The sequence below is a fragment of the Fulmarus glacialis genome, unplaced genomic scaffold, assembly GCF_000690835.1.
Source record: "Fulmarus glacialis isolate BGI_N327 unplaced genomic scaffold, ASM69083v1 scaffold31215, whole genome shotgun sequence".
Classification (NCBI taxonomy): domain Eukaryota; kingdom Metazoa; phylum Chordata; class Aves; order Procellariiformes; family Procellariidae; genus Fulmarus; species Fulmarus glacialis.
Window position 1 is genome coordinate 28,437 of NW_009211656.1, and position 15,605 is coordinate 44,041.

Consider the following 15,605-nt stretch of genomic DNA (forward strand, 5'->3'; position numbering starts at 1 on the left):
TTTTGTCAGCAAGTTTCTTCATCACGGACCATCTGGCCACTGAAGCAGTAAGGTCACCACACTCCGTGAATCACTACTAACTTATGCAGGATTGCACGTCTGTAACCTCACAAACTGATTTACAGTTGCTGTACTGTAGATGAAGTTAGATTTCGTTTCACAAACTCTTCCTCCAGCTTATACCCCTAGTAAAGGAATTCCAGGGAAAGATTTTGATATTTAATTTTTCAACTTTATTAGACTTTATTTAAAATCCACATTAAGATTGCGTCAACATGGAAGTACCCTAAGGACATCAATGCACAGAATACAAATCAGCTTTCTCTGTGTTAAAGGGGAGGTCTAAAACATACATAATCAGCTTCAGTCAGATGCTTCTGGTTTGTATGGGGAAAAAACCGATTATTTTACTGTTTTTACAGCTATGCTAAAACATTAAAAGAAAACCAGGTGCTTTTTCACAAGAGTTCAGCTGTGCAAAAAACCTTATTGTTTTCAGAATAATAATATTTACTAGGTTTCCATCAGTATTATTTGAGGTGAAAATACTGTTCTAAGAATAAAGGCACTTAACTTCAGCAGAATTTCTGAAGAATGTCTCACAAGCCAAGAACACATTCTGTATCTAGTCCTAGCTCCCTTTCTCATTCAAAAAAAAAAGAAACCAACTCTTTTGGCTCTGAACAAATCTCTGAGAGGAATTAATATGTGGATTCACATGGGGATGCTTTGAAGGCAAATGATCAGCAGACATTTAATTCTATTTAGCATCTGATTGATAGCAGGTCCCATATTTGAAATTATGGCATATTCCAGAGAATCTGGGCCAGACAAGATCTACCAACATTAAAACAGAAAGTATACAGAAAAAAATCCATTTCGTTATCTGCAGGAATAGTTAGTGTTTTGGGAAGCCAGTTTTTCTTGTTTTGGCTAGAGATGTTTCTGAGTAAAGTTTTTTGCCTTTAGTTTTCTCTTCCTTTGAACTAGTTCCAGTACTTTTCCTCACAAACACTTCAAGCACATGACAAGAGAATCCCCTGTATGGTCTGTTAGAGAGTAATCCTGATGTTCCTAAGTCAATCTCAGAGATGCTCAGACCTCTCTGTAACCAACGGAATGCTTTTTTGTTTGTTAAGAAAGTGATTGAGAACGAAAATGTTGGCCAAGGAACGGATTATAATTAGGAAGCGTGTAACAGAGCCATTGCTGAGAACAGCCCCCTGCCTTAATACTCCCATTTGTGGCTTTCTGCGGATTTTACTTCAAATATTTAACCATTTGAGTGAGAACATGACATGGTAAACTCTATGTTGAAAACACCTTGTGAAGAGAACACAGTGTGCGTGTTATTAGGCTGTGACCTCTGTTTTGACCAATTAAGGCACCCCAGCTGTCCCATCTGAGGACCTTCACGGACGCGCTGCTCCTACTTCCAGTAGATCTTGCCGGCTTCCCCCACCTGTACAGCCCCGCTGGCGACAAGCTGCAGGGCAGCTGGGAAGGCTCGGTGCTCGGCCTCCTTCACCCTTTCGGACAGGGTCTCCTCTGTGTCACCAATCTTAACTGGAACTGCCTCTTGGAAAATGATTGCTCCAGCGTCAACTTCCTCCTGTAAAAGCAATAGCCGGAAAGTCCGTAGGGTTGAAAGATGAGAGAGAAGGAGGCCCAGCTGTACTACAATGAATGTAACCCAGTTGTCTCGGGGATCTGTTTATCATTACGTTATTACAGGAAACATGAATTTGGGCTCATGTGAGGAGTGCAGAGAAGATGCTGGCACTCACGCTGGCCTGTGAGGAACTAACAGAAGTGTAGGGTTCAAAGTAAAAGAGGAGGCAGGCACAACACCAGTGAGTAACATTTCTGCTACAGAAAGCAACAAAAGCCATGTTAACTAGGGACATGATAGGCTAAATTGGACAAAATGATGACATTTCAATTCAGAAGAGTGAACCAGCCAAGCCTTGGCACAGAGCGGGTCTAGAGGACCCAGCAGATCTTTCTTTTGCATGTTAATGAGGCAGATCCCTGCTGTTTAGTTATTGTTTCTCAGTACATTGCCACACAGAGAAGAAACCCTAAGTCATATCATGGGGAAAGGAATGCGATTTTTCCTTCTATCTGGAAAAATAGTTTTTGTCTCTTCTTCCAAGAAAAAGCAAAAATCATGAGAACGGATTTCAGGAGCAGTAGAAAAGGGGAGGATAATCTGAAGAATGCAGTAGAGGAGGGGAGACTAGTTACTGTCAACCCTGAGAACTGAACAAGGTGGAAAAAATGCTCCCTGAACTGATAAAAATGTGCCTCTTCCAAGTTGAGAGATCTCTCGCTTTTGTTTTCTTATTTTTTGACTTACATAAATTGCCAAGTTTCTCCTCTGTTCCCACAAACACTGGGTTGCTTTTTAACAAATCTAAGCTTCTTGTGCCATTTCCAGTGTTGCTTTTTTTTCTTGAAAGCAACAAATAAGGAAGGTTGTATGATAAAATCTAAGAAGTTGGTGCCGTGTAGTAATAAAGATTTTTGGGCTAGCTAAGGCCTTATATGAACTAGTACCCCCACTGCAACTGGCGGAAGGCAGCAGTGGGATGCTTAGGGAAGAAGTTAACTTAGGTAAGGCTTAAACTCCTGTACAGACTATTCATTTCCAATTCCTTCTCCAGGGACAGCAAACTAAAGCACTATATTGTCTAATAATGTTATGAACGAACAAAGGAGAAAAGGTACTCAAACGTGATGGTGTAAGAGTGTTCCAAGCAAGCTCTGAGGTGAAAATCTTAAGTCTAATGAATTATAGAGTTAGAGGGAGGAAGAAGGAAGTACTTACAGCCACAAAGTGTACAGTACAGCCTGTGACTCGGACTCCAGCTTGTAACACCAATTTGTGGGCATTTGCTCCCTTAAAAGAAGGCAGTAGAGATGGGTGGATGTTCAGTATTTTTCCTGGAAAATTATAAGTGAGGTCATTGTCTTTTAGCATTCAGCCTTACCAGAGTGTTCAAAGTACCATAATCAACAGAGGATCAAAATACATTTGTGAAAAAGATTTTTCACGACTTTTGCATAGGCTTGTTTTTTGATGAGACTGACAGATAACCAGCCCAAAGCATTTCAGAATGTCTCGCTATTTCAGAAAAATCAAAGACAGCAATCAGTTACAATTAATTGCATGGCTAAAGCATATTTCTCCAGTGACTAACAATGATTAATTTTTTGATGTAGCTGTCCTTTCCCTCAGCATCTTGTTCTTCTCTTCTTTAATCACAAGCACAATCCTCTTTCTTCCAAACTCAGCACCCGGAAGAAACTCGGTGCGGTTTCAAATGACGTAGCAGACTCCCCATGACAAGGCAAAAATTCTTTAGCCTGGACTTTTCCTCCACACCTGTTTTGGCTTAATAAAAAACAACAGCTGCTCATATAGAAGCCCTCCTCTCTGCCCTTCCGAAAAGCACCTGTCTAGCACTACTACTTTCCACACAGAAAGTCGGCTGGGGGATCCTGAAATTGATAATGTAAACCTCTAATGCTCAACCAGGTGCGACCACGGGTATAACCCTGGGAAGCCTGTACCTTACCTTTCCCTTAAAAGAGAAAGCATACGCCTGAGTTCCCACCTAGCTGTAAAGTAAGGGAGGGTGGCTGCCTGTGACCTCAGGGTCTCACCGCTACAGCAATGCGATGGTTAAACCATGAGAAAACCTTCTTCCCCTGTCTGCTCCTAATGTCTGTGACAACTCCTCCTGCCCATGCTGGACCAGAGTGAAGTCAAAAGGTGCTTGACAGCCCTAGATCTTCTTTTAAATTCAGTACAAACCCTTACAAGATAAAAAAAAAAGTGGCCATCGATACTATTTATATCACAGTATGCTACGCCCACGCCGTCTCTGCATGTCTCCTCCAGTTTAGGAAGACTGTATGTCATCAGGATTCATTGAACACCACCTAAATGCCAAGCAGCGAGACTGAGCTGACATATGCTGGCGGAGGCAGCAGTGTCCCGAAATAGTCTTATGATTTTGTAATGTGAAGTGAAGGCCATTTCTGGCAGCACGATACGAAACCTGCACTCTCACCACAGTAACTCATGCAGATACTGACCTGTGCAACTTAAAGAGGCAAATGCATCAACTGATCTTTAATAATATCTCAAATGCATTTTGTATCTCAAAAATACCCCTTTTTAAGCATCAGCATTTCCCTGCTTGCTGCTTGAGCAAAAAAGTATTGGGGACAGTGAGCTGAAAACAACACTCTGCACTTCTGTCTGAGTCTCCCCAGTTTCTCCTTACAGTACCGTCAGACACTGCTCTAAAGGAAAGTGGTTTTCTGTAAGCTTGGTTTTGTTTTGTTTTGTTTTTTTTAATCTGTCCTTTATGTTGACATTCAAAATTAACATTTCAGGGCCATTAAACACGATGATAGTTTCACAACTAACTTCACACTGTATGTCCTTCTGACTAGAGGAGAAAGGAAAGGTGACAGCTTTCAAGAGAGCAGCAAGAAGAATTGATTGCACTGGACAATTTAGGCTAGTCAGTGCATGACTGGGTCAGAGTTTTACAGTAGGCTCCTGTTAGCTGGCACAGATCCCTGAGCTGAACTGAATGTTTGAGCTCACGTCTAAGACCTAACTGACGGATACTCTTGGTCAGAGCTAGGTAGGTATCTGTTTTCAAGCTCAATCCTGTACTGAAGGGAGTCTCTTTTCTTGCTCTCCAGCCAGTCATATGTGTAACACAAGTCCTGCACTGTGCAGGGCGATCATCAGTGCTGGAAGTGCTCTGTCCCTAAATCAGAGGAAACTAAGCTCATCCTTTATTTGCACAAGACCTCTAACACTAGAGAAGGTTCTTGCTTTTCCATCCTCTACACACATACTCTACTCAAAACACATCTCTCATGGTGAGGGATTCCTCTCTCCTAACTACAGCTGCCTACAGCACAGACATTTACATCTTCATCTTCTGGACTCCATAACGAATGGAGAGAAACAAAAACAATTAATCTGACTTATGTCAGTTGACAGCTTTAGCATAAAATGAATTGTCTCCCAGGAACGCCTGTTTTGCTCCCGTGATTTTAAAGAGAGGTTTGAAAACTCGTTCAGGTGTAAAAGGTCTGTGTCGTAGGCACACCCAGGGTAACACAAAAGTCACCATGTGAGCTATAAAGGCTGCCTGGAGAGCTGCAATGTATAGGCTGACCAGCCGGTAACTGGTATAAGCAAGAAATAGTTTAAGTAACTGTGACTGAACACAAAGCAGAGCAAACAGTGAGAAGAGCAGCTGCCTCTGTGTGATTCAGGACTCCCTAAAAGAAACAGGAAGAGATAAGAAGAGGAATGTAACAGCTGGGGGAGGGAGGACAACCACTGAAGCAGGCAGAGGTGTTATCAGCCTCTAACAAGGACCTGGAAAAATTGTAAAAAATGACCAGAATGGAGACGCTGTGAACACTTTGGACAAACAAGCTGAACCTGCCTGTGAAACATGCCACCCTCGGATTCAGACAGCTCCTGGGACGTCTGACCAGAAGACTGGCAAGATCTTGTTAATAGGAACTGCATATCGCTGCCTAGTTTTGCAGTTTTATCTGCAGCCAAAGCAGCTCATCTGTTAGTGGAAGGAATTCTCAGTGGCTGGATGCTCGCCTCTCCCCAACCAACACTTACTGCTTAGATAACAATTTGCCCTGCACCTCATGTTTGCAGGGGTCTAACGTTTTCACAGCCTTATTTTAAAATATTTTATATTAAATTAAAGACCACAAGATCTGCATTTGCCCTTGGCTTCCTTAAACCTCTGTGGAAATGACAGAGGGAAGGGGAAAAATACTGCCTTTCTCTTTCTCATCCTTTTCCTTACAAGATGGGCAGAGTCTTGTTTCCTGCAAACCCAGAATTAAAATGGTCCCTTTTCTATATTTTTCCCATTTTCTTTTTCCTGAGATATAAAATTACTTTTTTTTTTTAAATGCATATACTGCTATGTGGTGCTTACCTTCCCATTTTTTGACAAAAGGACCCGACAGTATTCGCATAAATCCAGCCAGACAGATCAGTTCAACTGAGGATTCTTCAAGGACTTTGTCAACTGCACTGTCAAATTCAGTGCGACTTTCATACAATTTATGGTCAATAACCTGTGATAATCCAAAAAATGAAGAAATATGGACATGGTGTTAATTTAATCTAAATGCATTAAGAGCACAATGAAATGGTACCCTGGAGTAATAAACAAAAACCAAGTAAGTCTCTATGTGTGGTTCGAGTTGGGTGCATATACACAGCAAGAAAAGCAGTTCATAAATGCATGCAGCTAACAGACAAACATGCACTCTTTATTCCTATTCACACAGAGCAATCATCAGAATAAATAAGGGTTTCTTTTATTAGGCCCACAGCTGTAGGCACCAGCATCTGGACACAATTTAACAACCTACAAATGTAGGTCATTAAGATAACCTAAAGTCTTAGAATGATTTCACTCAATTTAAGGCCTCTGATAGTTTTAAGCAGTTGAGCCTTGCTGAAAATTGTATCACAAAACCTTGAAGGAAAGGCTAATCACAAGCTGATAAAACAGCCCCTACTGCAAAAGGTCAATATAACTGAGTTAAGTATTTTCCATCCAGGATACATCCCCTAATTTAAACAGGAAGAAGACAGTGCTACGTAACTTAAAACATCCACAGCCTTTTAAATAAAAATACCTGTTAATCCCTACTATATTTACCATGGTGGGACATTTAAATATCACAAAGTAGTTTTGAAAAACCAGAACTGGTTAGCTGAAAAGATGGCAGAGGGCACTAGAAATAGAGCCCAGCTCAACACTGGGCTAAACTCTGCTATGAACTACCAGGTAATAACTGGCAAGGCGTGTACTCCTCAGTGTCTCTGTTTCACCACTCACTCTCCATCTTAACCACTAAGACCATCATCTCTCCAAGGCTGTATTTTTTTTCCTCATCATATGTTTGTTCTTCACCCACATACCATGGATGTACTTTACTTGTGATCTTTGTATACTCCCAAGTAAGAGACAGCAGTGCTAACAATCAGATCCTGCTACTATTCAAGTTAATAACAAAGCTTGCACTGGGCCCAAATCTTCCATATGTCTGTAGTTATCAGTGGAAAGTGACTGTAAAATGCTCCTGAGTCAGAGCAGTAGCATTTCACATCTGTAATGCAAATGGCTGTGCAAAGGGCAAAGCAATGCAGCGCTGGATCCAGTGACACTAAGGGAAATGCGGTTTGCTTTGAATGAATCCTGGAGAGCCTAAAGCAATGCCCAGGGAGTCAGTGGAAGGTCCCACTGAGTTTGACCTCTCTATTTCATTCAAATGAACTACTGGGTCTGTTTAGCATGTAATTTCAAAATTAAATTCAGATAAAATAGCTTGTTACTTTAGTGCAAATGCACTGCAGTTTAATAAATGGCAAAGTTTCAACTGTCACTGTGAAAGTTTTGTGCTGGTTTAACACAATGACTGTTCCCAAAACCATCACAATTGCTAGCAACATCTCTGAGAAGGAGAAAAGGAAGTATTTTGCTTCCCATGTTAGGTAGTTTGCCCAAGGGCACAAGTTCATGACAGACCAAAAAATAAAAGCTAAAGGCTTCCTGGCAAACCATCTCTTACCGTAGTAAAACTCATTATCTCAGAGTACCTTCTCAGAGCTAATGATGGCTAATTTTAAAAACATGAGAAATACTTACCCTTGTAGGAATACCAGACCTCTCAGCTTTCCTTAACCCCTCCACACCAGCTTTGTTAGAAACAACAAGAACTATTTGTGCGAAACTGGTGGGCTTTTTTGTGCTATTTATGAGGGCTTCCAGGTTTGTGCCTGTGAGTGAAAAAATAATTAATGATTATCAAGTTGTTCCTGGAGAATAAATATAGATAACAGCTAGACGAGGTTTTAAATAAGCAGCAATATGGGTGAGACCCAATCCAAAAACCACTGATGTTAACAGTAATCCTTTTTTCATTGGTTTTACTGAGAACTGAATTCGACAGCTGGAGGCTACAGGGCTTTTACTAGCAAATAAATTTGTAAACTGTAATTTTTGGAATTGGAATGATGGTCTACTTCTTAGCAAGTGAGAATACTGGCAATCCTGGGAGTGCCTATATGGCAAGAAGAAATTCTGATCTATTTGTGAAATAACACTGCTGTCCCTATAGTGCAATGCAGTGGTTGCTTGAACCTAGAGACATGCAGAAATTTGTAGCTAAAATGAACACAGATGCAATTCATAGTCAATTTGCAGCAGAGGTTAAAGATCACTCTGTTTGTGATTGAAATTAATCCAAGGGCAAAATCTATTCTGCCTGTTACTGAAAGTCTGTTAGAAGCCTGTCACAGCTTCCATGCAGAATTGCAAGGACTTCACGAGATTTTGAATCTGAGCTGAAGTTCCTTTTTCAACAGTCTGTTTTACACTGTAATAAAGAATAGAAACTCTCACCTGTTCCAGAGATAAGGACAGCAACCTTCACTTTGTTTGTCTGGATTTTGCCTTGGATATGGCTGTGCACAGACAGTGACCTATTTGCTTGCAAGGCTCGAAGAATATTATGGACTTTAACATGGGCAGAGCCTGAACATGTACAGGAAAAAAAAACAAAACCAAAACCACGTAGATAAAGGGAGAAACAGAGAGAGGAGAAAAGTACACAGGAAAATAGATTAGTGGCACTGCTTTACTTCTCATTATTTATTTATAGTTCTGGTGACATCTGACATTGCTAAGCACACGTTCTATGAACTAAGACTGAAGTCGTGAGGACTGTAATTTTAATACCTTGTGCAAAAAAGCCATGGGGGTGCCAATTAAGAGATTTTCAGCTAACCTCCATGGAGACTCACCAGCTAAGGAATTTAGATCTGCATTTTTTTTTTTAAAGGAAAATAAAAATCTAATAACCTTTTTGTAGGGAGACAACTTTCCCGATCAGCCAGGCTGCCTCGTGTCTCTGTATGTCCTTGAGGACCTGCTGAGCCAGCTCCTTCTGAACTACCAAGACAGCACCGATCCCACAATTAAATGTCCGAGTCATTTCCTCCTCAGAGAGGTTCCCTTCTTTATGGAGCCAGCAAAAGATTTCAGGAATCTTCCAGGTAAGAGCATCTGAAGAGAATTGAAAATAAAAATTAAGAGTGGAAATCACTATCAATGGACAAATTCTAAAATTATTAGAGCATTAAGAGGCAAGATCTGGATGGAAAGCAAAGACAAAGTCCCACAGTAGCATTAGCTTGAGTGAAATCAGCTTCCATGCACGGAAACAGGATGTTTTTTCCTTCCTTACTGAATAAAACTTGGGAGTAGAAAGAAGTGTCACTCTGGGAGGAAATTAATCATATTGCTCCACTGCAATCCGTTAATCAGTAATTCAAAACGGTCTCTGGGGCAGTTCTTGGAAAATCCTCTTCTTGAAGGTGACAACTCTGCTTCTGGAGAAACTATTGTACCAGAACGATAGCCTCAAAAACTGTCAAAAAAGTCTCACACTGCCCCCAATTCCACAAGGTAAGGACGATTTACAGCAGCACAAGAAATGCTTCTGGACAAGCCACTGTAAAGGAACTCCAGAGACAGTAAGTTTCTTTCTCATGTTGTATTCAAAATAGTATTAACCCCATTTATATATACTAGCATCTCCTGTGGACCATTGTTTAAGTGACAAGTGGAAGAATTATTTACATGCAGTTCTGGAGTGCAAAACTCAGTATTAGTTCCCTTATTTTATTCTACAACCCAATGAACACTGCATAACCTATAGTAAGTCATTTACCTTTCCATACTACACTTTCTCCGTAAGTGAAATATGACTTCTAGCATACCTGACGAGATTGTGGTGAGGATTAATTAAGATATGTCAAATAGCATGAGATGTACTTGAGCTAGTAACCATATCTGAATGCTGATCAAAGACTTCATGAGTGTCATTTAATTAGCAATAATTTTGTAGGTTATTGCAAATGGTGACAGCTCATTTTGGGTTCCTTTTGAAGTTATTTTATTTTTGCAAGTATGGATAGAGTTTCCTAAAAAATCCAATCCAAAACACCATCGGGGAAGTGAACTCAATGAGCAGCAGTCTTAAGACTGCAAAGTGTTTTGACTGGCTCTGTTTCAGGCACAAGGAGAAATTCAGCAACAATGAAGAAAAAGGCAAACTTATTTCTAGACAGGCAAGTCTAGCTCTTACAGTGCAAGTCAGTTGACATGGCCCCATGTACACGGCTTCCTCCAATCCATATTAACATGTGGATATTTCTACAGCTTTTCTTTTTATCTCACCTAAAACGACACCAAAGGACTCTGGGAGAACTCTGGGGATGTTTTCCAGCAAGCCCCCTCCAGTGATGTGGGCATAGGCTTTCACATGGCCTGAGCGAAGGACAGGCAACAGAGTCTTACTGTAGATCTTGGTTGGGGTTAACAAGAGATCTCCTGAAGATGAAAGAGGATGAGAGAAACCAGTTACAGCACAGAAAGAAATGTTAATCAATATGAAATCGAGGAAATCTCAAAATATTAATTTGCTGGATACTAATGAGCACTGCACTACAGAGAAAAACACAACATTCTACCCTTTTTAGCACACAATTAGTTATTTATCCCCCTCCCTTAATTTTTTTCCTGCATATGTGATTCAGAGGAAAAAAGAAGACAAGAACATGTTCAAGAACAGAATAATTTTTTTAGTGCCTTAGAAAAGTTACAAAAGCAAAGGCACAGACCAAACAATTGTGTGACATTTGCCTGTTCAGAAGCTCAAGTTATAATGCAAGAAACTCCATCATAAGTGGTACCTAATGTCTGATCACCGGAGACGCCAACTGGAGAAGAGAAATCGAACGATGACTTTTCCACAATCTTCCTTACAAGGCTGTACCCATTGCTGTGAACCCCAGAAGAAGCTACTCCAATAACCACGTCTCCATCAGCAATTCTCTCCAGCTGGGGCAGCATCTGCCCTCGCTCCACTGCACCAACAGCAAAGCCAGCCAGGTCATACTCTCCGGGTGGATACATGCCTGGCATTTCAGCAGTTTCTCCTCCTGTGGGAACCAAAAAAAGAGAAAGGGGGTGTTGGAAAACCATTGGGACCAGTAGGCATGCAATTTTTCAAAGTTTTAAACTCATAAGGCATCAACAGACTAGATTTTTTAATTAGATGAAGAAACATTAAAAAGAATTAAAAACACGTTTGTCACAGGCTCTTCAATTGAACATGCAATAAAAAAATGGGAAAGAACATTTCCTCCCTCACTCTGACAACCAGTACCAAATTACGGTCCATTCACATTTTAAAATCAAAGCATGTATTTAGTGCTTTGTATTTCCAAATTTCTGCCAAGTTTAGTATTCTCCATGAAAAACCTACAAGATGCAAGAGATAGATAGATAGAAGAAATTCACACAAGGACATCAAAGGAATGACATAGCTATTAGTCTCACTTGCCTTCATAAAGATTTTGTATATAGAGCTATCCTGCCTGCCACTCCTGCCCACAACCTGGCCATCATTATCACGCCAACTCTGAACATCTAAGGTTTATAGACTCTTTTGGGAGAAAAGAGGGCCTTTCCTACCCATCCGTGCAGATGAGCTGTTGTCTAGGCTATTATCTTATATCCTGATTATTAGAACATCCTCTTGTTTTGTCCTGAAAACCATGTTTTATCTGGCTGACCTCATTCAGAGAACAGTCTGAAAAGGTAATTTTCCCAGCTTGCACAGAAACGCACAGCACTGCTCAGACAGCATTCTCTCTCTCTCTCTCCATGCCATACTGGCCCCCCTACTGCCCTTCAGATAGAAGCTGATGGTCTTCACTGTTGAAGACCTGTGTTCTGCCTGCCACGGTCTCATTCAGCCTAGAGAGGGGAACTTGCTGTGTTTCGTACATGAAACGAGCATTTACTGCTCGCTCCAAAGTTTTCCAAACAGGCATCTTCACACTACCCCCTCATACCGGGTAGAAACTCTCCCCAGCTATCCTCACAGCCATCTCGTTACTCTTCTTCAAACCCCTCTGCTGGTCACGGTGGCTACAAGAAAACAACTGGACAATGATTAAGTAGCCATTATACTATGACCTCTGCCCAACACGCTGACCAGTACCGTCTTGTTTTTCTTTTGCACTCACCAGGCTTCATTCAATACCAAATTCTTCTATTTCCAGGAAGCGTCCCTGAAGGGGCTCCAAATTTACCTGAGTGCTGGTGGAAGCTGCTTTTGTGCTTAGTGCTTGACACTGCTCAATACTAGATTCTCTGGAAGCTTTTCCAGGTTTCTACATTACATTGCTATAATCAACTTTAAAATCAAAGTTCATTTGCTTAGATACATTAGTTTAAATCTGTATTTAATAATGTTTGTGCAAAACCACGCATGTACATAAGCCCTTCAGTACCTCGCTGTCAAGTGGCGTGATGAGCTTAAGGTGGTTGAGCTGAATACTCAGCTACTGCACAAATGCAAGGTCAGAATTCAGTAACATGCTTCAAATGAGACTTTTATGAGATGATACTGTACGAAGACAGATATGCAAGCTATGTGAATGCACAATGAAACGAATGTGTGAAGTTGGAGCCCAAACTGCAGTTTATTTTGATGATCCAGGCTACAGAAAAGCATTCCCTCCTTAGGTTCAGAGTAACTGCATCATCTCTGTCCCTTCTTTTCTGAGGGTGCCAGAAATTTGGGGAAGAAGTCATGGTTGTTTTATTTATGAGTTGGGACTTATTTTTATGTTAGCACAAATAGATATTTACTAACCCATTTAAAATTTTGAGAAATTATTCTCTGGTAATTAATTTACAACATCCGAAGCCCTTTGTAGTTTTAAAGTCTTCCAATTGGAAATAAAATCTTGAAATTTCAGTAAGTAATTTCATAGCAAGATTTCACATAAGATGTTCTTATGCTGAAGTATGAATGGTTTGATTATATTTGATAAACTGAGAGAACACCTTAAGACAAATATAAAGCTGACTAACAGTTCATGCAGAAAAAAATAAACCAGAACATAAATAGCCTCTTGTTCAAAGCTTGTAAACTACCTCAAAATTACACACTCCCACTTAGAAAAGACTTCTGTTACTACCTTTCTTAAAGAATTGGAAAAAAGGACAGAGCTACAGTATTACTAATTATAAAGTGCTACCTAAAGTAAGACATGCGAACTGTCACTTTTAGTCTCAAATTAAAGGTCTTTTTTCAAAAATCATAGTAATTCTCCATGTCTGTTTTTATAAAAAAGAAGGAAAAATAAAAACTATGCGAGAAAACTGAACTTTCTGGGTTTCATTGCTTTAAAATTTAACCCTGTGTTGTACTCCTTTTATAAACCAAAGACTTATACAAAAGAATGTATTTTTCACTGACCTAGAAATATTTTTATTGAGCTCAACAGCTTTAAAGCTGTATTTTTTAAGATTCAAGAAGTGAAATATTGTGTCATTTTCACGGATAACTAGATTACTATATACCAGAATACATACAGAATTTGTTAGTAACATGTATTATGTACTTGTATTATAGGGCTGAAAAGGAAAATGTTTAAATTTGAGTCTTAACATCTCGGAACATGCAGATCTTGCTGAAATAAATCTTCAGCAAGTCTTCAGTAGACAAATAGTTTTGCTATTAGTTTTGTAACTAACAAAACCTGGTTTCTTTTATGTTTCTGTCTTGTGGTTAACTTCTGTGTCTTAAGTAGGGAGCTCCAGCTGAAGCTTTTGTTGCATTCATAAGAACATTCTCTGGCTTTCTACTTTTATGAAGCTTGTGGGAACACAACAGCTGTGAGATCTCTACCTTTCCTGTCAAATTCGGTTAAAATCAGCCAAGAGGTTCCAAGGATAATATGTATGCACACAGGGACATGTGCATGCACAGTAACACATATAAATCTTGTTTTTAGAGGGAAACTTGAGGATTTCCTTTAGGATAAAGGATAAAAAAAAATAAACCTATTTGGCATGTTTTCGAATTTACTTGAAAAATACAAAGAATAAAAATACATGAATTGTTAGTTTTCTAGGTAGCTGTTATAGTTAGAAAGTTAAATGAAAAGATACGAGTAAGAAAATTTATATGCAACTTCCTGAGCTAATGGCAACATTTGTAGAGCACTGTCATCTTCCAGTGGGTAGAGATTATGTCCTCTGAAAGCAAAGACATGTGACGCTTTGTTTTTTTTTTTTCTTCACTCCTCTACGATTCTTCAATAGTGTAGGATAACAAACACATTAAAACCAATTATAAAGAGATTGCATAAGATTTTTCATATCCTTCGAAGAAGAGTGTTCATACCCAAAAGAGCACATCCTGCCTTTTTGCAAGCTTCAGCTATTCCTGCAATGACACCCTGAGCCACTTCAACGTCAAGTTTGCCGCAGGCAAAATAGTCGAGGAAGAAGAGGGGCTCCGCTCCTTGAGCCAAGATGTCATTGACACACATGGCAACCAGGTCCTGACCTATGGTGTCATGTCTCTTACACACTTGTGCAATCTGCAAAACACAGCGAGAGAACCCGTTGGTTGGCTTTGAGAAACTGAAACACAAGCAGAGCGTTTGCAATGGAAGAATGGGATCAAAATCATGCTCTTCCTCTTAGCCTCAGTAATTATCATCTCTGTGAGCCTTTCCTAACATTTTATTTTAGGAATTGTTACTTTCTTAATTGGCAAGTACGAAAGGCACTTTACGGAAGGAGACTGAACTGGAAAGGATTTCACTGCAGCTTGCGTAAACACAATAGCAACTGTATAATTAAATGTTTTTCCCCATGAGTAATCTTTTTGAGGGTGGAGATTCTACCTTAATGAAATGGAGTCCCTGATTACGTACTTAATATTAAAAATGAGTTATTTTCAGCATCATTTCAAGGATGGCTATTTACCTGCCAGAAGTTAAACGTATATTTAATTCTTTTGCCTGAAGGAGGGCAATTTCATTTTTCATTCCCTTTTTAGAAATACAGATAGGTATTTTTAAAATACAACTGATATTTTCTGTTAAAACATTAATGATGTGATTAAACATGTTCCCTTCTGTGCTATTTTCCTTCCTTTACATGGATTTTCACATTACCTTGAGTTTTGTGCCAACACCATCAGTTCCAGATACCAAGATAGGATCTTTGTAACCAGCTGCTTTCAAATCAAAGAGCCCAGCAAAGCCTCCAAGTTCCGCATTGCAGCCTGCCAGCCAGAAAACAGGAAAAAATATTAAACTTTTACTTTCATGGGTTTCTCCAGGATCTCCAACACATATCTGTCAACATGACTTTGCTTTGTCACCAGGAAACTTTTCTCTGACATTTAGAGCCTCTTCACAGCAGCACGGGAGCTCCTACTCCTCTTAAGTTTGCTTTGTCTTTACTTCTTCATTATTACCTAAGGCTAAAAATCCAACACTTTGTGATTGAACATCCAATAATTACTGAGACTGATATATTTCTCTCTCGCACTTAGTATTTTTCTGAAAAACAGAAAAGGAGTTGTGGTTACAGACTGAAGCCCACTGCTTTCTGGGAAAAGATGATAACTAGGCATTTTCCAAT

At 39.8% G+C, this 15,605-nt stretch overlaps 1 protein-coding gene across 1 annotated transcript; it reads right to left on the bottom strand.

Moving 5' to 3' along the window:
• Window positions 1-1,322: 1,322 nt before the first annotated feature.
• Window positions 1,323-15,243, bottom strand: LOC104076687 (trifunctional purine biosynthetic protein adenosine-3; the record flags this gene model as incomplete). Its single annotated transcript, XM_009577623.1, has 10 exons — window positions 1,323-1,612; window positions 2,831-2,946; window positions 6,006-6,147; window positions 7,731-7,861; window positions 8,487-8,618; window positions 8,946-9,149; window positions 10,326-10,478; window positions 10,841-11,089; window positions 14,353-14,551; window positions 15,134-15,243. Coding segments are annotated over 10 exons (1,619 nt in total), but the record flags the coding sequence as incomplete, so codon positions are not given.
• Between the last annotated feature and the right edge of the window lie 362 nt (window positions 15,244-15,605).